Genomic DNA, 22,684 nt, shown 5'->3' on the forward strand with positions numbered 1-22,684 from the left:
ACTTTTTGCCAGCATGTTCTGAAGACGATCTGAGCCAAATTTGGTGAAAATCAGACCAATCGTCTAGGACGAGCTCGAAAAAGTAGGTTTTTCGAACTATGAAAATAGCGAAAAAACGAGACCTTACGATTTTTTTAATTTTGGTGTTCATTCGACTCGTCATGAGCCAAGTATTCAGAGGAAAAAAAATAAAAAATTTATTCTAGACCTTTTGAGTCAAAAGTTATTAGCATAAACATGAGTGAAAATTTGGACAAGTAGTGGCGCTAGAGAGTTAGAGACACCAAATTTGATGTGGTTAATGTCGAGACTATCCTCTATCCTAATTTCATAACTCTCCCGAAAGCAGTTCTATGGGCTGCCATAGACTCAAAAGTAGAAGAGAAAAAGAAATCTAAAGGCTTGGCCCCTAATAAGGATTTTCCATAGGAGAGGTGAAGATAGAGACAACAGGTTATTATAGAGGCTTTTTGGATTTTTGAATCTATACCTTTATTCCCTAAAGGTATGAATGAAGAATTTGAACTTGTGTGGCTGTTTGCATTATTTGTATCATTTAATTATTTATTATATTTTTGTCCTTATCTTGAATATTTGTAATGGTTTTGTATATTTGCCACACTTTTTTTTGAGTCCCACTTGCTAACTGAATCTAGTTGATTCTCTCTATTTACTTTGTTGTAACGTGAGAACTGAATAAATTAATGTCAGTTTTTGTACAGCTAAAATAACTGGAAATGGAAGATATCAGCATTTAGGTTATAAACAGTCACAAAATAAGAAAAACAAGCTTTTAGACTGAATTTTAGAGCTTAGTTATTGGCTTCATTTGAGGTTTGAGTCTGCGTTTGTATGACTCGGGTACATCCGCTGACGGGAGGGGTTCTGGGAAACGCTGGGGAGCGATGAGGAGATGAGCAGCGAGGAGCATGCCAGCACCTTTCACATGCAAATCTCAGAGAGCTCAGAGCTGAAGAAGCGAGGACAACAGGTGTCCCATCCACACGGCCACAGTAGCCTCTTTCACCTCTCCTCATCCCTCATTCCATCTCAGCCGTCCCTCCGGACCCTGCCTGACTCACTAATGGCCGCCGCAAAGAATCAGTCAACACAGAATATGAGAGTATCAAATTTATTTTATCATGAAAAACTTTGCACAAACTTTCATTTGCATACAGGAGGATGTAACAATTTAGAGTGTGAAGAAGAAAGTCTGCAGGAAAATAAAATCTAAAGTAACATCCTTTCTTATTAAAGTGACATGTTTTGGCACACAGCCTGTATTAAAATGAATTCAAAATTCGAATTCTCCCAAACTGCACTACAACGTTCTTTAAAGAAGTAAATCTTTGAACCACTCCAATTAAACCATAAAATGTGATTGATAAAATTCAAATGTTTTGCTTCTCACTTTAAAAGTGTAACATTGCTTTATTAAATTTATTAAATCTATACAAATACACCCTCTCAACCTTAATGCATGTAATATCCCACAAGAGGATTGAACCGAATTCTAAAAGGTTTGATAAATATGACTCCTGGATCATCAGAGCATGAAATTCAGCAATCAAATAATGATCAAGCATGCACACTAAGTATCTGTTTGTGGTTCCTCATGGTGAAATATTCAGCTAACAGTGCGAGTTCAATTAAATAATGTGATATGAGCTCAAATAAAAAAAATTTAGCTCATAAATGATCACTTCCTTCCAAAGAAAAATATGTACACAGCTCGATCAATGAGTGCATACATACTGTAGCAAATCTGGCCATAAATGCTCATGAATATACTTATCTTCCATACTTACAAGATGCCATAGCAAGAAGAGAAATAAAATAGTGTTAAAATTGTCTTGGTTATGCTATTTACATCAAAGAAAATAAATCGATCGATATTTAAAAATATAATTTTCTGCACACTAAAAATGTGCCCTACAGCATCCCTTCAGTTTTAGTAAATCAAGATGGAAATGTGCAAAACAATCTCTTGGTCAAGAATTGGACAAAGTCATGTAGATCACTGTCCAGCACACATACACACAACACTCAAGATCACACTGGACCGCAACACAAATCATGACGAGAACTGAAACATATGGAATGTACAGAGAATCTGTCATGACAGAAGAGCAAACCTGCTCTGAACAGAGACCTCTTAAATATTTCTCCCAAAAGGACTGATTCAAATGGACTTTTGCTGAAAAGAGCTAGATTCTGTTGTACACGTTTATTTTGGCACTCAGATAAATAGGTTTATATATTTAATGTTTTCAATGACAGAACAGAAATGTTTGGTCTCGTGATATAACGCAGAACACTGGGATTCATCCTGGTGCCCTCAATTGCTCAAGAAGGTGAAATGCAATTGAATTTGATATTTACAAATAGCTCAATAGAGCCTCTTAGTGGTAAAAACCACTGAATTCATCTTGAAAAAATATTTGCTGCCAGATGAAAAATCATCTTGATGGTAATAAGTAGTTAAAGGAACAGTTCAGTCAGTTATTATTTACTTACTCTTATTTTTCTGAAGAATGTTAATAATAATGAAAGTTAAGTACATCATAAAAGCAGTCTGAGCATATGATGCCATATAAATACTTAAACAGCAATGTAATGCTTTTTGGAGATAGACAGACGGGTCTGTATGGAAAGGTGCAGTGGAAAGATGCCTCAAAATTTATGCTTTTGGTTCCACTAAAAAATAACATCATAAAGATTTTGGAACAAGACCAGTGTGATTTTTTTTTTCCATCAACTATTCTCTTGAAAAAATATTTAGGCCTAAGATATGTATTTGAAATGCATATATAACTTCCATCCATTTGGATTACATGGTCTTATATCATAAACTAACTTCATGTGATGCATATTTGTCAGTCATAAATGAAACAGGTCAGATTTCTAAACTAAAAAAAAAAAAAAAAATCAGTTTTGTTTTGTTTTTTTAAAATAATGACATTCAAAGTGCATTGATTCAAATTGCTTAGAATCAGCATAAACCTGTTCATTTTCAAAACTGATTCAGTTTAAAAGTATGAACATGGTTCAAATTTGCCTTGCTGTGAAATAAGCAATATTTGTTAAAAGTTAAGTTAAAAAGTGATTAGTTCAAATGAGATCGAAATAAATTATATATAACAATTTAGTACTATTACAGTAATCTGACCGGTTTCATTTATGTATGACTGACAAATATGCATAACACCAATTTTATTATTTTTAGTTAATTTTAAAACTTACATTTTATATGCAATTCAAAAACATCTTAAATTTAGGCCTAAATACGTTTTCATTTAAAGTACAAAAACAGACCTATGTAGTCTCCTGAAGCAGGAGGAGGAAATGACCTCTGCACTCGCTCACTAGTTTAAAAAGCATGAGAACATCTGCATCCAGCGCAGCTCATTAATGCTTCATTTGGAGATCTGAGAGTTGGTTTTGACTATTAGTCCTTAATTTCATTTCCAAACATCCAAACATGCATACACATAGACATACAATCATAAAAACACAGCTGAAAAGCTCACGATGTAGTTTTATCCTCCTATATGATTGTGACTCCCATAAGTATGCTTTGGTCCAGTCGTGTCATGTGATCTCCCCTTTGATGCCAAGACCTGAGAGAGGGGAGGCAGATGTTTCTGCACAGTAAACATTCAGCGGCCAGCACTGGCGTCCCTCTTCCAGTGCTTTACAGGTAGGTGTCGTGTCCGGCGCTACTGAGACTCTGATTGGAGCCTTGCAGGGGCGTGTCTTTCTGCAGGTGCTGTGATTCGCTGGGCGAGAGGTTGTCACTCGGTAATGGTGGGTTGCTGGGTAGCGGGTACGGATTAGGAGGTGGAGAGGGGCTTTTCGTGTCGTTTATCTTCTCTGTTTTTGTCTTTTTAGTTTTTTTCCCTTTCTCTGTCATGCTCTCAGTGGTCTGTGGTACTTTGACAATGATTGTGGGGTTTTGTTTGAGGTCCTGGCCACTGGGTGGCTCAGCGGCCATGATGGCTTTGGCGCCGTGCATTCTGGGAGGGGATTTACAGTGCAGCTCTCCGTGGGTCTCCTTCCAGCGCCGGAGCTGAGAGAGATGCTCCTTCTCTATGTCACGCTCAGACATGGCCAGTTCAATGACCTGAAATGATGGGGATATATGGTTTTACATAAATCAGTAACAATAATAAACCTGTGCGAAGTATATTTAATTAACTTCAAGTGAGGATTATTACATGGCAAATCAAATTGTATTTATTAAGGCATGCATGTGCAAAAAGTAACCAGCAGAGGGAGACAAAGGCTATGTTTGGCTACTGCTGACTACATCCTGCACAGTATATAATGTATCCTGCCTTCTATTTCCATTGGCAATATAAACAATTCCAGAGATGGTAGTAGTGCTACATTGTTACTCAGCATGTAGCAACTCACAGGAAAATTATTCATATTTAAAAATGTTTTAAATTGAATTACAGCACATAAGTGTATGTGTGCGATACCTCTTGCACTAGGAAAGCCTCCTGCATGTATCGTGGCTCAATTGACCTGAGCAGCTCCATGGTCTCATACTGGCCCTGACATGCTTTCAGTTTCTCCTGAGATCCCAGCATGCACTTCAGCAGCACCAGACCCACACGGAAGATGATCTTCACTCCTGCAATGCACACAGACATGCATGTCCATCAAACAAAGTAACAGTGTATGCAAGTTAGAAACGTCTGATCTACTTATATATCAGAAAGTTTCATAATTGATTGGCAATACAGCAAAACATGTATACTACTTTTTATTTACAAAAAGAAAAGAAAAAAGCAAGAATGGAAAAGTATTAGTATTTTTTATTAATTTAACACGCGTTTTAATTTTCTTAATTTTTTATTTAATTTTCAATATGTATTTTAATACATAAATATTCAATGAATATGCTTAATCTTTCGTTCATCACTGTTAAAAAGTAAGTTTCACTAGGAGTATGTGACATAAAAAAATAAATAAATGATATATATATCTTATAGATCTCTTTACCAGGTCATCTTGATGTCCAAAAGTAAGTAAATTTAACATTTATTAACAAAATAAAATAAGGAAAAAAAGAAAGAATTATTTTTCCTTAATTTAAAACTTCATTTATTAATTTTTTTAATTCCCTTAAATTTACCATAAACGCTTCAACACTGAATAGGCTTAAACGCTTCAACACTGAATAGGCTTAAACGCTTCAACACTGAATAGGCTTAACTATATGGCAAATAGCAATAATAAAATTATATATGTGACAGCAAAAATAAATAAAAAGAACAAAGAAGCACTGAACTTTACTAGGACATCTTGATGTCCAAAAGTAAGCATGTTAAACGTTTACACTTCCACTTCTGCAAAACGTTGTTGCAGTCTGCATGTAAAAGTCACAAGTAGCAAGGTGTGAATCCAGTGAGCTGTGCACAGTGTGTTTCATCTGTGAAGGGGTGCGGTATCAAGAAAGGACAAAGTGCACGCAGTATCTAATTTGCCTTTAGAGTGAGTCTCACCCTCACAGAAGAACATGTCCCAAATACGCAGGACAGACGCCCAGGGCAGCGTCCTGGAGAAGGCACACATGAACCACTCGGTCATGTAGAGGATAGGGTCAATCTTGTATTTCTTCAGATGCCGGTGGGCCACAGGCGACACGCGCTTGAGCAGAGCGAACAGGATCTCGCCGTCTAACTGAATGGCCTCCTGTGAAGACAGAAGTGAGGAGGAAACAACATGACAAAGTGAAATCTGGGATGTACCACAGTGGATCCATTTCCCTATAACAGCTGTTCATTTTAAAGAGATTCTCAAAATGTAAATTATATGTGGTGAATACACATACTTGTTATTTTGCTGATAAGTTCCTATGATCTGACGCTCTTGCAAATACAACTTATTTACATTGATGTGATAAACAAATTTTGTGACAGCAGGGATTCACATGTTTAAAACCGAAACGGTAAGAGGAAACACCCCCAGGCTGAAGAGAGTGAGAACGAATGATAGAGAGAAAAGCAAGATCCTGATGTTGGTTTAATCTAATTCACTCCTTATCTGCCGCCCACTCTGCTCCTGAAGGTCAGACACAAAAGACCTCACATAAAGCTGGGATTGCACTGGATTCCTGGTAATGGAATAGCCCAGCAAAAACATTGTGCACTTATATATATATATATGTATATTATATATAATGTTCTCTCAAAAAGAGAGAGAGAGAGAGAGAGAGAGAGAGAGAGAGAGAGAGAGAGAGAGAGAGAGAGAGAGAGAGGAAAACAGCTGTTTAGGACAACAGCGGGTTTAGTAATACTTCAGACTGCCCTGGTCTATTTGAGAGCATAATTAGCACCCTAATACACGTCCTTGTGAAAGCAACAGGTAACCCTGCACATAATAAAATCTCCACATGACTGAACATTACACATCAAATATGCTGCAATATGTTTCATTTTTGTTGTTATTTTACATTTAAATTTTTTGAAATGCTACACATGAATTTAAGCATCACAACATCATAATTTACTGTATGAAAAATGGATATTTTCATATTTGCTATATCCATTATATATTAGATGTTTAGCATTTTTAAAGATGAATTTTAAGTGAACGTTAGATAACTGCAAAGGTTATTGAAAAGTACAAAAGGGAATTAATTATAATCATAAACAGAAAAAATGCATAATTAAATATATATTATTAGCCGATACAGACAATAGCAACCGATACTGATCAATAAACAAATACTCTGACATGTACCAATATATTGTGCATCGTTAACTACACTGTAAAAAAAACAACAACCTCTAAATGGACTAATATCAAAGTTTTTTAATGAGTCAACTGTTAACAAGTAGTTTAGTTCGATTCTGTAACACTGTGGAGATTCATGGGTATCAATCACTTCACTGAATACTTGCAAGTTAAGAAATAATTATCTTACAATCCGTTTTAAAATCCATATCATTTGAATATCACAACTTCGATGTCTGTCAAAAAAATTACATGCACAATACACAGTAGTATTTATGAGAAGCAAACGTCCAGCGAGTACACACATTTCCTGCAAGCCCACACTACTGGATGTTTACTACATCCATCACTTTCCAAGAAGGAGAAAACGATGGCCTGAGCAGCTTTCAACAGGCTGTCTGTGAGAGACAATAACATACATAACACACGACACACAGTCGAGTGCAAATGTGTTCCTCACTCGTTTAAACTGAATCAGAATGATCAGGGAACTGAGGGAAATACTACACACAAACGAAAGAAAATAAGTGTTGATCCAACAGAAAAAACTTTGATGGGTTAGTAAACAGTGTTCTATGGAAGCCCGGTAATTGCGACTTTTTTATTTCACGATTGGAACGATGCTTTTATCTCACAATTCGATTCCGATTCAGAATATCAGGATATAAACTCACAAATTGCGAGAGATAAATCCAGAATTGCAAGATAAAATATCACAATTCGGACTTTTCTTCTGACAATCGCCCGCCCACTTGTTCACCACTTCACCATCGGTCGATTTTCACGTTGGTCTGAAGGAAAATGCAAATTCATTCTTTGCCGCTTTTGGAGTGGTAAAAATATCAGTTTCCCCGGTAATGCTGTACACAAAGCAGCATTGCTCTCACAAACGCTGCTTATCAGGCATTACAGGCACGAGACCAATCGGACCAATCACCGCAGATTAGCGTCACGCAAAGAAGGGGTTTGGAAAAACGTTTGGGAGTCGTTGAGCAATTAAAGGGGTCCTATTATGCTTTTTCACTTTTTTAATTTTAGTCAGTGTGTAGTGTGTATGTTTGGGCATAAAACGATCTACAAAGTTACAAATCTCAAAGTCCACTCCAAAGGGAGATATTTTGGTTTTTTAAAAATCCCTTTTCAAGAACTACAACGAACGGCTTGTTTGGACTACAAAGTTGTTTTCCTGTATTGGTGATATCACAAATTGTAAATCCCGCCTACAAAATCTGAATGGTTGGGGGGGTGGGGAGAATGCTTGGTTGAGCACTGCACGTTTCAAAATCGAAACCAAGTGCGGGTGTTTTTATATCACTGTATTTCTGATGGAAACCAACTGTTTTCAGAAAATGTTGGATGTCGTTTTCATTTTATCTTGCATGTAATGTCTGATAAAGCAGCGTTTGTGAGAGGAGCTCTGTTTTGTGTACAGCGTTAACAGGGAAACCTCGAGCGCTCCTGCTCCAATAGCGCCTCCTGCTGGCAGATAATTAATTTGCATATCTATGCGACCACAAATAGTGCAAGTCTGTGGTCAATAATGTACTTTATAGGGAGATCTCAGGTGAGTCTTATGCACTTATGCTTTGCAAATGTTAGTCAGCACGATCGTCATCAGTATGGATTTGAAAATCATATTTCACTGGTTTGGGACTCATATCATCGAGAATTCGATATGAATATTACAGCTCGACAGCTCTCTACATCAGCAAATTTCCCTCGGCAGAACCGTGTTGGTGAATGTGATTACAAACGCCTCAGACATCCCACAACTACACGGGAGCATCAGTATCTCGTCAGGGATCGATCGTGTGTTTTATCAGGGTGATTGATTGCTCTCGTATGAATCTGAGGGTTGACAGCATGCAGACAAGTGCTGAATGGAGGAGGACTGTGTATTGTCTCCACTTACCAGGCCTGCGCTGTAGTATCCAGGCAGGTACTTCTCACAGATCTGGACCAGACCCCAGAATGCATCCTACCAGAGCATGACCATAAAAGAGTAAAAGACCAGAACAGGGTATGAGTTTAACTTGCTACTGTACTCAAATAATTAAGACTAATAAATATTATATTAATAAAGTATGGCTGTCAGTCGATTAAAAAATTTAATCTATTTAATTACATGTGCCGATTAATTAATCGCAAATTACATTTGGCTGCGAAAACACCCCCAAAAGATTATTTTGTGTTAAATGAGAAAGTTTTAAGTAGACATTACAAATAGTAACTGCAGAAAGAAATATTTTATTTGATTCAACAAAATGTATTACACAAACTATGGAACATAAAAGAAGATAATTTAAGAAAATAAATTTTCGTTCATGCAATGGAAGTCATTGGCAACCAAAACAGCTTTGATACCAACAGCCTTCAAAATACCTTCTTTTATGTTCCACAAAAGAAAGTCAGTCAATCAGGTTTGAGTAAATGATGACATTATTTAAACTTTTTTGGGGTGAACCATCCCTTTAAAGTTGTGTTTTTATGAAATGATACTCTAAATAGGAAACTAAAACTGCCAGCAGGTGGCGGTAATGAGTCGAATTCATTCGATTCGTTCAAACGGCTGATTCATTTAGGAATCGGGGATGCTTCTCAATTCTTATTTGTGCATCCTCGTTTCCTTTCTTCGGTTCCTTTCCTCATGTCTTAGCTCCACCGCCTTAGGATATGAGGGAAGGATGCAAGGAAAGGAAATGAGGATGGAGAAATCAAAGAATGAACATTGGAATATTCTTAACCACTCAAGCGTCACTTCAAAGCATCATCAGCTGCGCTAAAGGGATCTGCCCTTATGTTGTTAAAGTTCGTTATTTCAGGCATTCATGATAAATATTAATAAAGCAAGATGCCCTGTTGAAATATGACATGTGTTGTTTATTTAAACTGCAAAGGTAAAATATAAATGTAAATTGTGACAGATGTAAAGGGGGAGTAGAATTTATACGTGCGTCACGTTTAGTCGATAAAACACCTGTGTATCCTCACTCGTGACTCCTCAGGAAGCCTCCTAACTCCTCGATCCTCGCGGTGCAATTAGAGAATTGAGATGTCCTTCAAGATGGCTGAGCTCGATCGGTTTCCGGGTCACACCGAGGATGGAGGACGGAGGAGCGAGGAGGGATATTGAGAAGCACCCGAAGTAAGCGGCTCTCTATGAATGGGCCTTTGAATCACTGATTCACCTGATAAGTTCAAAAAGCAGATTCACTCAGAAACTAATCACTGCTGTGTTGCTCGGAGACACACAACAATTCTGCTGTGGCTTTATAGGTAATATTTTGTCAGCAAAACTGAACAAAAACAGACAATATTGTGTTTTTTATAACAGTATTTACTAAACTGTTGTATAAAATCACATTTGCACTCGTATTGGAGACAAAAACAGCACTCGTGTGATATAACTTATCATATGAGATAAATATGAGATAAAAACGCATACAGCAACATTTTTGCCCCAATATCTTGAATTTTAGGGCATAACTGCATTTATGAAGTTGTTGCCCTGCATCATATTTGTCAACAGTCAACTGTATGAAATGTAAAATTCTGTACAGGTCTGGGGGCAGGACCAGTGCGTTAACTGCGTTAAAATATTTTAATCGCGTTATTTTTTCATAACTAATTCATTAAGTTAACGCATTAATCTGACAGCCCTAAATATAATACATTAAAACACATGAAAAACAACCAATTTCAGTTGCAACAAATAATCTGCTAATTTTATAATGCATTTTAACTTTGGTTGAAATTATTTATGAAAATATACACTGAACAAAATTATAAACGCAACACTTTTGTTTTTGTGTTTTGGGGGTGTCCGAAAACCAGTCAGTATCTGGTGTGACCACCATTTTCCTCACGCAGTGCAACACATCTCCTTCGCATAGAGTTGATCAGGTTGTCCACTCCTCTTCAATGGCTGTGCGAAGTTGTTGGATATTGGCAGGAACTGGAACACGCTGTCGCATATGCCGATCCAGAGCCTACCAAACATGCTCAATGGGTGACATGTCCGGTGAGTATGCTGGCCATGCAAGAACTGGGATGTTTTCAGCTTCCAGGAATTGTGTACAGATTCTTGCAACATGGGGTCGTGCATTATCATGCTGCAACATGGGCCTCAGGATCTCGTCACGGTATCTCTGTGCATTCAAAATGCACCTGTGTTCGTTGTCCATAACATACGCCTATCCATACCATAACCCCACCGCCACCATGGGCCACTCGATCCACAAAGTTGAAATCAGCAAACCACCTACCCACACGAAGCCATACACGCTGTCTGCCTTCTGCCCTATACAGAGAAAACCGGGATTCATCTGTGAAGAGAACACCTCTCCAAAGTGCCAGATGCCATCGAATGTGAGCATTTGCCCTCTCAAGTCAGTTACGACGACAAACTGCAGTCAGGTCGAGACCCCGATGAGGACGACGAGCATGCAGATGAGCTTCGCGGAGACGGTTTCTGACAGTTTGTGCAGAAATTCTTTGGTTATGCAAACCGATTGTTGCAGCAGCTGTCCGGGTGGCTGGTCTCCGACGATTTTGGAGGTGAAGATGCTGGATGTGGAGGTCCTGGGCTGGTGTGGTTACACGTGGTCTGTGGACATTCCTGCAGTCAGCATGCCAATTGCACGCTCACTCAAAACTTGCGAAATCTGTGGTATTGTGCTGTGTGATAAAACTGCACATTTTAGAGTGGCCTTTTATTGTGGCCAGCCTAAGGCACACCTGTGCAATAATCATGCTGTCTAATCAGCATCTTGATATGCCACACCTGTGAGGTGGATGGATTATCTCGACAAAAGAGAAGTGGTCAGTAACACAGATTTAGTCAGATTTGTGAACAATATTTGACAGAAATAGGGGGAAAAATGGGGGCAAAAACAAAAGTGTTGCGTTTATAATTTTGTTCAGTGTATATTGCATTATAACATGCATTATGAATATATTTATAATGCATTATATATAAAGGCTTCAAATAAAGTGTTACCAATAGTTCTAGTGTTTTATTCCAAAACATAAAACAGTATAACAGATAACTGTATAAATCAATAAATAATTTATGAGATGCATTCAAAACTACAACAAGGACCATCTGCCAAATAAGAGCACAATAATGGACTGCAGACTGACCTCAGCAGGCATGTGCATGAGCAGCACTGCTGCTATAGGAGCTTGAGCCTGACAGTAACCCTCCTCCGGTCTGTGCAGCGTGTACGCCTTCAGCACCCGGAACAGATCCTGCTGCCTGCACAGTTCACACGCACATGACTAAATTATGTAACAGAAGCAATGGGGTTCAAATGGGGAGGCCCGCAGGTGAAGAGAGGGCTGACTTACCCGTGGCCTCCTCGAGCTACAAACATCTCGTGGAATGGAAACTGTCTGTGGAGGTCTTTCTCTATCACATCCAGCCATTTAGGATCTCCAGGCTGACTGTCCAACTCCTGCCACATAAAGACAAGTCAGGCTTATTTATATAGCACTTTATACAATACAGACTGTTACAAAATAGTTTCACATTTAAAAAAATCATTATAATAAAACATTTAATGAATTATGAAATGAATACAATTTCTGCTGTAAAGCAGCTCTATAGAAGGCAATAGTGTGGTTATTCAGCTCATGTTAGTTCAGTGCTGATTCTATTCAGATCAATAACAGTGTCAATGTTGCAAAGTTAGCATCCTTATTCAGCTCAATTCAGTTCAAATGTTGGTCTCATTTGATGGTGTCAGTGCAGTTAAATGAATAATAGTACTGATTATATTATATTGATTAAAAAATAAATAAAACATTCTATGCTTTGTCCACCATCTTGAATGGATGCTTTCAATGTGGTAGTGCACAGTGCATCATGGGATTTCAATCCCTGCAAAGGATATAACAGTCAAGGGTCATTAAGATGATTTTTTTTTAAGGTTTCTGAAAGAAGCCTTTTACTAAGGGTGCATTTATTTGATCAAAAGTACAATGAAAACAAAAATATTGTGAAATATGACAAATTAAAATAATTGCTTCCTATTGTAATATATTTTAAAAAGTTATTTATTCCTGTGATCAAAGTTGAATTTTCAGCATTATAACTCCTAGTCTTCAGTGTCAGATAATCCTTCAGAAATCATTGTAATATGCTGATTTGAACCATTTCTTATCATTATCAGTGTTGAAAACCACTATGGTGCTTTATATTTTGGTGGAAACCATGATGCAATTTTTTTAGGATTCATTGATGAACAAAGTCTAAACGAGCAGTATTTTTAAATTTAATGCATCCTTTTTAAATAAAATTATTAAATTAAAAAAGCCTTAAAATCTGGCTAAAAATACAGCGTCTTAGAAGGTGGCATATTCAAATTGTTTTGGAAAAGAGCAGTGGTGCAATCAAAGGTTCAAATGGACAAACCTGAAATTTTCTCTGATTCTGTTCTTTCTTCACTTTCCCACCAGAGAGATAAAGCCACGCACGACCTCTGAGTGATGGAGGGATGCCCTTCTGACAGCTCAACTTCACCTTCATAGAGACAGAGAGACAGACACCAAGCTTGTACACTTGCATATTAGGACGAATTATGACCTTAATTCAAATATTAAGTGAAACTAAGCAATTGCATTCACAAACCAAGTTTATACTCTTCTGTGAGAGTGACACAAACCACCATCAACACCAGAGCACTTTAGAGTTCATTTAGAGTGCTTGCATAATTCACTGTGTATTTCATTTCTATTTTTGCTTAATCGGATGGTAAAATGTGACTGGAATAATTATGGCTATCGCAAATAATCACGACAGGCCGTGTTGAGCAGAATTACAGTAATTATGCATGAGCTGCTGATGTGGCATCTAGCTGCTGTTAACTTGAGAAATTAGGTTAGTTATTGGAGGAAAATTCAGAATCAAGAGAATCATACACTAAAATTATAAAAGCAAAAGGACGTTTAACATTATTGTAGATACAACATTTATGACAAACAGGTTTTTAAATGGCTGATGTCTAAAGGCCAATATAAATGATATAATAAGGAGTTCTGTTGGCGGATATTTTGTGTGGGTCTGGTCATAAATTTATCTGATTCTATTAAACAGTTTGTGAATTTGGAAGCACACGATGTGAGATGTGCAGTCAAATTCCTAAGATAACATCAAGTTGTTGAGCGTTTTATGAACATTAAAAGCATTCGCCAGGGAATTTGAGCTATTCAAGCACAAAAATAAAACCTGTGGATAGACACAGGTCTGTTTGTCAGAGACCAACCTTCTTGTGTTTTTTGGCCATCCGCTTGTCCCAACTGTTGAACATATCCAGCCATTTGGCTTCTCTCTGCCGGAGCACGTCTGGAGGAATATCAGCACTGCATTGAGAGAGAACAAAGAGAGATTAGATCATTTATCTGATATAATATGCATGCAAGCACACCCACGCATACAATATCACGTTAGCAAATATAGGGTTGGATCCCGAGAACCGGTTCTTATTCAGAACAGATGTTCATGACATTCTGTTCTCTTAACGGTAATGGCTCATCTGCACTTTTAAAAAAATACTCTTCAAGAACACTCTTCAGCAACAGAGCATTTTTGTTACTGAATCGACAATGTTGTTTGAATCAGCCTAATAACTCACTCCCTCGCTGAACTGGCGAGAGTGCCCCACTTGATTTGAAACGAGAAACCTGTTACTGTGTTATGTGTAGTCAAATATTCATATCTTAAAGATGTACAGAAAATACCTGGAAACAGATTCAAATATAACATTAATGGAATCAGTGAAACTGGATTTTTTTTTTTTAATTGTCATTTTCTTTTGATTCTCATCCCTATTACATTCAGAAGCTCATCCTTATATATATATATATATATATATATATATATATAAAAACTCATCCCTATATTAACAAAAATGGGGGTTTATTAAGGAGGTGTTTACACGACACCATTTTCAACTAAAAATGAAAATGCACTAATTTACGCATTTTTGATTGTTCATTTACACAACAAAGCCATTTTGGGGCCCTGAAAATCCAAAGCTTTGAAAGCGGTGACGTCATAAGGATGCATGTTACATGTTCAGGCATTTGTACGTGCACAGACGGTATTGATTTTATACAAGTGACATCGCCGTCTACTGGCCTGGCATGAATAACAGTATTTTTAGATATTTTTGCGGAGTAGTGTAAACAGGAATCATTTTGACGATGTTGTCGTCTGTACACAAAACTTTTAAAAAGCACAAAAGGAAAACTTTGCTGTTTTTAGTACCTTCGTTGTCATGTAAACAATCACCATTTAGTTACAAAATAATCCTTACACATTTATGAATTCCTTCCCACTTACTTCAAGTGGGATCAATCCTTTACATTTACACACTCATCTCTATTCATTTATAAACTCACACCTATTTATTTAAATATATATAAAAATTTACAAAGTCAACCCTATGTTTAGAAACTCATTCAAAATTTTCATACAAAACTCTTCATACAAGAAAAGAGATTACAGAGATTTAAAGTAATTGTTAAAAAAAAGAAACAACAACAACAAATAAGTAACTTTTCTTCAGAAAACATTGATGCTCGTCTTTGCATAACCTGCCACAAGGCTGGAGTCTGTTTAAATACCTTAACCTTAAAAAGAGCATTAGCAACAGCACTTCTAATGGATCTGGTCCTGCTTCTGTGTTTTATAACTGTAGTGGTCGGTGGGAGGTTGACATTTGTGACCCTGAACCACAAAACCAGTCATAAAGTAGCACAGGTATAGACCCTTTTTCTGTAAGTAAATATTGTGACGTTTTTCTGTGGACGGAGCTTAGCTGGAGGCAGAAAGATTCCCCTGACCGCTTCACTAACGCTAGCTATGAAGTCTGTTAGCTTGTTTTTTAACAATCACTGGAGAAATTCAGATTTTACCTGCATATGTAAGGTATAGTTGCACTGTCCAGGACCGTGATTGTTATTTGAAAAGGTTAACTTTAACGGACAAAACCAGATTGGCCGACCCGCGCACGCTTTTACTCAAAGAATGGACGATCTGGCAGGATTCCCTTCGGTTGAGTGACTCACATCTAACCTGTATAGCTCAGACAAACTCACAGTGTCTAGCTAATCATGAAGATGTGTATATTTCAATTTCAGCAGGCAACTATTTTTACAGCTACATTATCATTTCAGCCACAATTAATCACAACAATGCATATACAATTACATATGATTAAGCATATAAATCATCAGTTTGTTGTTTTACACACAAGCACACAGACATTATTTCATACGCGACATAGTGAGATGCATAAGAAATCTTTAGATGTGCCATAACAACAAAAGACAATACTTTATTGAACCTTTTCTCATAAGTGTGCGCTGCAAATGCGAGCATTTTTGACGATGGTTTCTGTCCAGTCCGCTCATTTTATAGCGTTTCACCACAGCTGTCGTCGGTTTTTTGTCTGGCAGTGGCATCCGGTATGCCTTAAAATTTCTAATTGGAGCCTCAGTCTACAACATCGATTCGGGCACCCAGCATCACAACAAGATGATATTTTAAGATCCTTATGTAGCCTAATCTGCGCTGGTTTGAATGGGCCGCCTCCAGTTTCCCCTTTGTTTTGCCTCCAGCTAGCGCTGTGACGTAACTGTGACGTCGGCCCTAAAAGGGTCTATATTTGTAGCAACAGCCAACAATACATTGTATGGGTCCAAATTATCGATTTTTCTTTTATGCCAAAAATCATTAGGATATTAAGTAAAGATCATGTTCCATGAAGACATTTAGTAAATTTCCTACCGTAAATACCAAACTTAATTTTTGATTAGTAATATGCTTATTTATTCAGCATTCAGATGATGTATAAATCTCAATTTTAAAAATGTGACCCTTATGACTGGTTTTGTGGTCCAGGGTCACATTTTTGAAGTCTTTCAATATAAACTTTTTTTGAAAATGGTATAGAAGTTTTTCAAAATCATATGGAATTATCAAATAAAAAATACGACATTTATAAGAAAGTGGCATAGATTTTGAAACACTTTTTCCTTTTCTGTATTGCAGACACGTGTCGCTTAAGATGGAGGAAATGTATGTTATGATGATTATGGATGAAAAGCATGTTATTAAAGTCCATCCCTGAGCCCGAGATGCCAAGGGATCCAATAATCCCCTGGCAAAAGGTCAGTGACAAGACATGCTGCGCAAACCCTGATGGCTCACGCAGACGCTCGGTCTTGAAATGAAAAGCAAATATACTCACACACGCGCAGTGTGTACACAGATTATGCAGTCCAGATTGGATTATCGTCAGCGATCAGATTACAGATGATTGCGGTTGTTTAGATCTATGGAACAGAAGCAAGGCCTGCCGTTCGCCTGTTTAGTTTTCCTGTGTACACCAGTCGAGCAAATTATGTTATGCTGAAAACACAGATACAGTTGAATGGAGTTGAATGGAGACTGGAGGATGGACTCATGACGTGCAAAAGGAATTGTCTCATGGAAAGGGTTGAGGGCCCTTTGACCCTACAAGTGTCATAAGTACTCAAAAAGTGTTTCCTTTCACGCTATAGAAATGTTCTTCAAACCAGTTAGTAGACGAGGAAAACAGTACGCACATGCCAAAAAAATCCCTTTGCTCTCTTTCCTTATCTGTTCCCTTCCTGGTGCTCACTAACACATAGCTAAGGCCAAGTAGACAGACAAACTCTGATTGGCAAAATAAGAACTGAAATGGTCAATGTTAATATATTACATGGATAGTTCATACCAGACTATAATATTCTGATTGGATGAGTCATGTACACCATCCAAAAACAATTTATGGCCACAGGTTCCAGTCAGTTTGAATGAAAAAGCTCCTCTCAGAGCACATCAGAAGATCCAATCACAGATAAAACTCTGTTATGTGCGCTCCAAACATGAACTGGTGCACTAAAACGCTCCCCAGAAGCTTGGCGCTTGGTTTCATCTCCATGGCAGTAGTTAACAAATGGAGGGAAACAAAAGCCAAACAGTGAAATGTCATAAGTGAATGATAGAGAAGATTCCTTAGAGAAGTGCAATTGTCAATTGTGCAGACAAACTGTCCTTGCAGCATGTGCACAGCCCTCTTTCTCCAACAGATTTTAATGTCATTAAGTATGAATGATATTTTTGTCATGATGGTTCACAGCAATCACAGAATCCTCAAAGACCTCTTTTATACGCTATTGGATGGGAAAGAGAGAAGAAAATGCTATTTTCTAATAAAATGCACAGAATTTTTCCAACTAATACAATCCATTTCTTCTAGCCAAGATGGAGCATCAGCAGATTTCTGAAGAATGGATTTTAATATGGTAAAAAGGAGTTAAAAGTATTACACTTACATGTCTATTTCAATTTGTTTCATGTTTTTGAAAGAAGTTTATTTTATGCCCGCCAAAGCTGCATTTATTTGATCAAAAATAAAGCAAAAACAGTAATACTGTTAAACTTCAAAGTAACTTATATATTTTAAAATGTCATTTGTTTCTGTGATCTCTTATTTATCCATCACTGACTTGCATCGCAAGAAACATTTCTGATTATCATCAATACTGAAAACAAATGTGCTGTGGATTATTTTTCAGGATTCTTTGATGAATTGACAAAAAAGAAAATAATTGAAATGTCTTTCCTGTCACTTTAGATCAATTTAATGCATCCCTGCTAAATGATGGTAATGTCTTTAAAAATATATATAAAAACATAAATAAACAATTGAGGGCCTTTCTTGAGTAGATGTGTATTCTGATCAAATATTTTTTGCCAAGTAATATGTACATTGCAAGTATTTTATTGTATTATACAAGATGTGTTACATGCCAAAACATTACATAAGTGAAGATACAAGGCATGGAGGTTCTGCCAAAACAAATCATTGAGCAATTCTGAGTGCGTTAGTCTAAATGAGAGACTGGAAAGAAACACTCTGTTGTACTGGGAATAAGAGATATTCTTCATGTGAACTGTAGAGGACAGATGCGCTTTTCTGTGATTAATTCAACAGCAGATTAATCTGATCAGTGCATGGTTGCTTGACCAAACAGAACCGCATTGTCCAGAGTCATTAGAGACACTCATGTAAGTCAAGGCAAAACAGACAAGTGTTTGTAATAGCTGCAGAAGAGGAGAATGCAGGCAATATACTGGATCATCTAGAGAAAAAATTATAATTTGGCATGAACATTAGTTTGTACAATAAATGCAGGCTTAAGACTAATACACTATGTCAAAAGTAAGACTTTTTTAAAAGAAATTCATACTTTTATTCAGCAAGGATGCATTACATTGTTAAAAATTGACAAGACATTCATAATTTTACAAAATATATTTCTTCTATTTCTTATAAATGATTTACTGTTTAACTTTCTATTCATCAAAGAATCCTGAGAAAAAAAAAGTATTACCATTTTTAGAAAAAATGTTAAGCAGCACATCTGTTTTCAGCATAATAATAATAATAAATGTTTCTTGAGCAGCAAATCAGCATATTATAATGATTTCTGAAGGATCATGTGACACTGAAGACTGGAGTAATGATGCTGAAAATACAGCTTCATCTCAGAAATAAATTACATTTTAAAATATATACAAATTGAAAACAATTACTTTGGTATTTTGAGCAGAAGAGGCCTCTTTCAAAAACATGAAAAAAACTGTACCGTATATGCATGTGTCCAAAATCTCTGTAGGGACACATATTACACTTTGTGATAAAAAAAATAAAATAAAAAAAGTTTATAAAATAAAAAAATAAATAAACACCTATATCAGTAATTGGACACTTTAAAATAATCATGTAGGTTATTATAAACAAAAACTCACTAATTCAGCCCTTATTTTATTCTGATTTACTAAAATTGATTTCACTGCATTTAAAAAAATGCAAGGACAAGGAAAGCAAAAGATACCAAACAGACAGAGCTTATAATATTATATTTCAAATTCCATTCGGTCTTAAGTGGATGGAGGAATGTGAGCTGATCAAGCACTTCTCAAAGCTAGTCAGATTAGAAGAACTGGGGACGTCAGTGGTGTTATAGACCTGTCAACTCATCTGCGCTCACACGGACAAGAAAGAAGACCTGCAGGACAGACTGTCCTCAAAAACAATTCAGAGTCCTCTTAATGAAAACACTCATGAAGGTGTGAAAATGTGGCAAAATCCAATAAAGCATAGCAAAAAAACTGTATGCTTCACAGTAACTTTCATGAGTAAGTCATTACATAATGCATCATCAGTAGCTCAAGGTCACATGAAAATGTATGCAAAAGTTTCACAATGAAGAGTATTATATAATGCAATAATATCTGTTAATGTTATGAATGAAGAGTTAGAGCTACTCTAAATCCCCTGTTTCTATAAACAGTTTTTAATAGTTTAGTGTCTTTCTTTCTTCTTCATAAATGTAACTGCTACTCACTTTTCTCCTGTGCTTTGTTGAGCTCCTCCTATGAATCCGTGTTTGTCGGTCTGGATCTCCGTGTTGGCGAAGCCGTTGAGCTCAGAGTCTGAGCCCAGAGAAGAGCTCTCGTGCTCGTCCAGACTCTCCACCGTGCCCCGCTGACTCCTGCTGTCCTTCCACTGCACTCCGTTACCCGACTGAAGCGTAGCCATGCTGAATATGAGCCGCAAACGCGATAAATTCACTTGCTTTCTGACGCCATCGTTTTAATCTTATTCGATAATCTGTGTTTACGAGCGTTGGTATGTGACTGACTGGCTCGTGCTAAAGTGGCAGCCGCGAGCTTTAAGGGGCGTGGCTGATTATGCGCAGTATAGTGCGTGTCTACAATGCAGAGTGATAACAGCCACAATAAACTATAATATTTTTTATCAATAAGAGCATACATTTTTTGACATACATATTTTTACGTCGTTTCTGGTGTATAAGAAACAGCAGTTTATTGTTATTTACAGTTTTATCATTTTATGGCGTATTTAGACTACCTAATTCAATTAAAGCAATAATGATAATAGTTATTTCTTATATTTATTTAATAATTATTTAAATTATTTAGATAACTGGAGGGACCAAGAAATACTCAATGGCTTTCCAGTTTGACTGCTTGCCATAGTGCTCAATGTTTAACCATGTATTGCATTTCGTGGTAAAGCATGCTGGTCTCATGATTGTCATGATGGACGTGCTTATATATTCAGTTCACATGCATGGCCACGCACATATACCACATTCAGATGTAGTGTGTGATTCTAAAACGCAAACCGTCTGAATGTATCAGCAATATAGAAATAGAGATATTTTTAGATTTCAGTGCTGGATGGCCATAATGGCCAAAACAAAAACGCCTTAAATCAAGCTTTTGGCTGCCCCCCGGTGGCTGACTCAAATATTATTAATTACCAGAGGCAAGTGAAGCTGTAGTATGGCAAGCCGTATTAGCATTTAATCTATAAGCCGTACTAGTATCTATTTTCATGCTACTAGTACTTATTTTTTAGATACTAGTATCTTTTCCATTAAGTACTAGTACTTATTCATTACCTACTAGTGCTTATTCATTAGGTACTAGTACTTATTCTTTAGCTACTAGTGCTTATTCTTTAGCTACTAATGTCTTTTGTAAAGATACTAGTACTTATTCATTAGATACTAGTACTTAATCAGTAGATACTAGTACGTTTTCATTAGATACTAGTGCTTATTTATTAGGTACTAGTACGTATTCATTAGATACTAGTACTTGTTGATTAAATACTAGTACTTATTTATTAGATACTAGTACTTATTTATTAGATACTAGTATTTATTCATTAGATACTAGTACTTATTCATTAGATACTAGTACTTATTTCAATAGTGACTAGTAACTATTATATTGTTACTAACAAATTAAAATTTTTTGCCATTGACTTCTATGTTCAATGTTCTACTTCAATGTTCTTTTATTTCCTGCTTTTTTGCACATTTCTGATATTTGCACATTCCCTTGCACATTTCTACCTCCGGATGCCGTGAAGGTCATTGGCCATATACAAACATATGCTACTTACATACCTCTCTTTATAATGCACCTTCTGTTTATATTTCCTTGCAACCTAAGTTGTATGTACAGTCATTTGCACTGAGCTAGTCTCTCCCCATCTACCTCATAACTTGCACTATATGTCATAAAACAATGTATATACACATTTTTATATCTATTCATAAACCTTGTTATTTGCACTTCTGGTTAGATGCTAACTGCATTTCATTGGCTCTGTACTTGTACTCTGCACAGTGACAATAAAGTTGAATCTAATCTAATCTAATCTAATATGCAAAAACATTAAGGTACAGCCCTGATATGATATTTATTGTTTTTACTGGAGGAAAAAGGAAAATCACAGATAATAAAATTGGTGTCTTATCTCCATCCTGCCACTAGAGGTCAATCGATGACCAACAAACACATTAGACTACTATGTTTATGTAATTACAGTGCTTACAAAACTGACAAAATTGGTTTTCTATGTGCTTGTGTACAAATAAGTGTTTCTTTTCTATGTGGTTTCCACACAAAAAAGTACATTCATCTCCTTTCTGTTTGTTGTCTAATCTCTCTCCTATATGTTGCTGGTTCATTAATATTCAACATACGATTAGCATACTGGGCAGAAATGCTAATTTTAAAAGTACTAGTATCTATTAAGTTCAGGATATCTCTGGTCTAAAAAGTTACTAGTAACTAAAAAATAAGAACTAGTTCTATTTTGTCTTAACAAGAAGAGTATAAGTAAATACTAGTCACTATTGGAATAAGTACTAGTATCTAATGAATAAGTACTAGTAACTTTACAAAAGACACTAGTACCCAAAGAATAAACACTAGTACCCAAAGAATAAACACTAGTACCCAAAGAATAAACACTAGTACCCAAAGAATAAACACTAGTACCTAAAGAATAAGCAC

General features: G+C 36.5%; 1 protein-coding gene across 1 annotated transcript; it reads right to left on the minus strand.

Moving 5' to 3' along the window:
- Positions 1–1,118: 1,118 nt before the first annotated feature.
- On the minus strand, positions 1,119–20,515 carry LOC306863886 (TBC1 domain family member 10A-like). The gene is made up of 9 exons (XM_079407468.1): positions 20,194–20,515; positions 14,013–14,109; positions 13,163–13,270; positions 12,097–12,203; positions 11,890–12,004; positions 8,660–8,725; positions 5,514–5,703; positions 4,485–4,639; positions 1,119–4,123 (listed from the first exon to the last, which is right to left on the minus strand). The coding sequence occupies exons 1-9, from the start codon at positions 20,385–20,387 to the stop codon at positions 3,695–3,697; spliced, it is 1,461 nt and encodes a 486-aa protein (XP_079263594.1). The 5' UTR covers positions 20,388–20,515; the 3' UTR covers positions 1,119–3,694.
- Positions 20,516–22,684: the final 2,169 nt, after the last annotated feature.

Source organism: Barbus barbus (assembly GCF_936440315.1).
Source record: "Barbus barbus genome assembly, chromosome: 45".
Taxonomy (NCBI): domain Eukaryota; kingdom Metazoa; phylum Chordata; class Actinopteri; order Cypriniformes; family Cyprinidae; genus Barbus; species Barbus barbus.

Bases quoted from the DNA above. Each gene is read 5' to 3' on its own strand.
- LOC306863886 (XM_079407468.1), bottom strand. From the start codon at position 20,387: ATGGCTACGCTTCAGTCGGGTAACGGAGTGCAGTGGAAGGACAGCAGG. The intron at 14,110-20,193 runs GTGAGTAGCAGT...CTCTCAATGCAG, and splicing joins CAACAAAGCACAGGAGAAAA to TGCTGATATTCCTCCAGACG. The intron at 12,005-12,096 runs GTAAGTCAGCCC...TGAACTGTGCAG, and splicing joins GTAGCTCGAGGAGGCCACGG to GCAGCAGGATCTGTTCCGGG.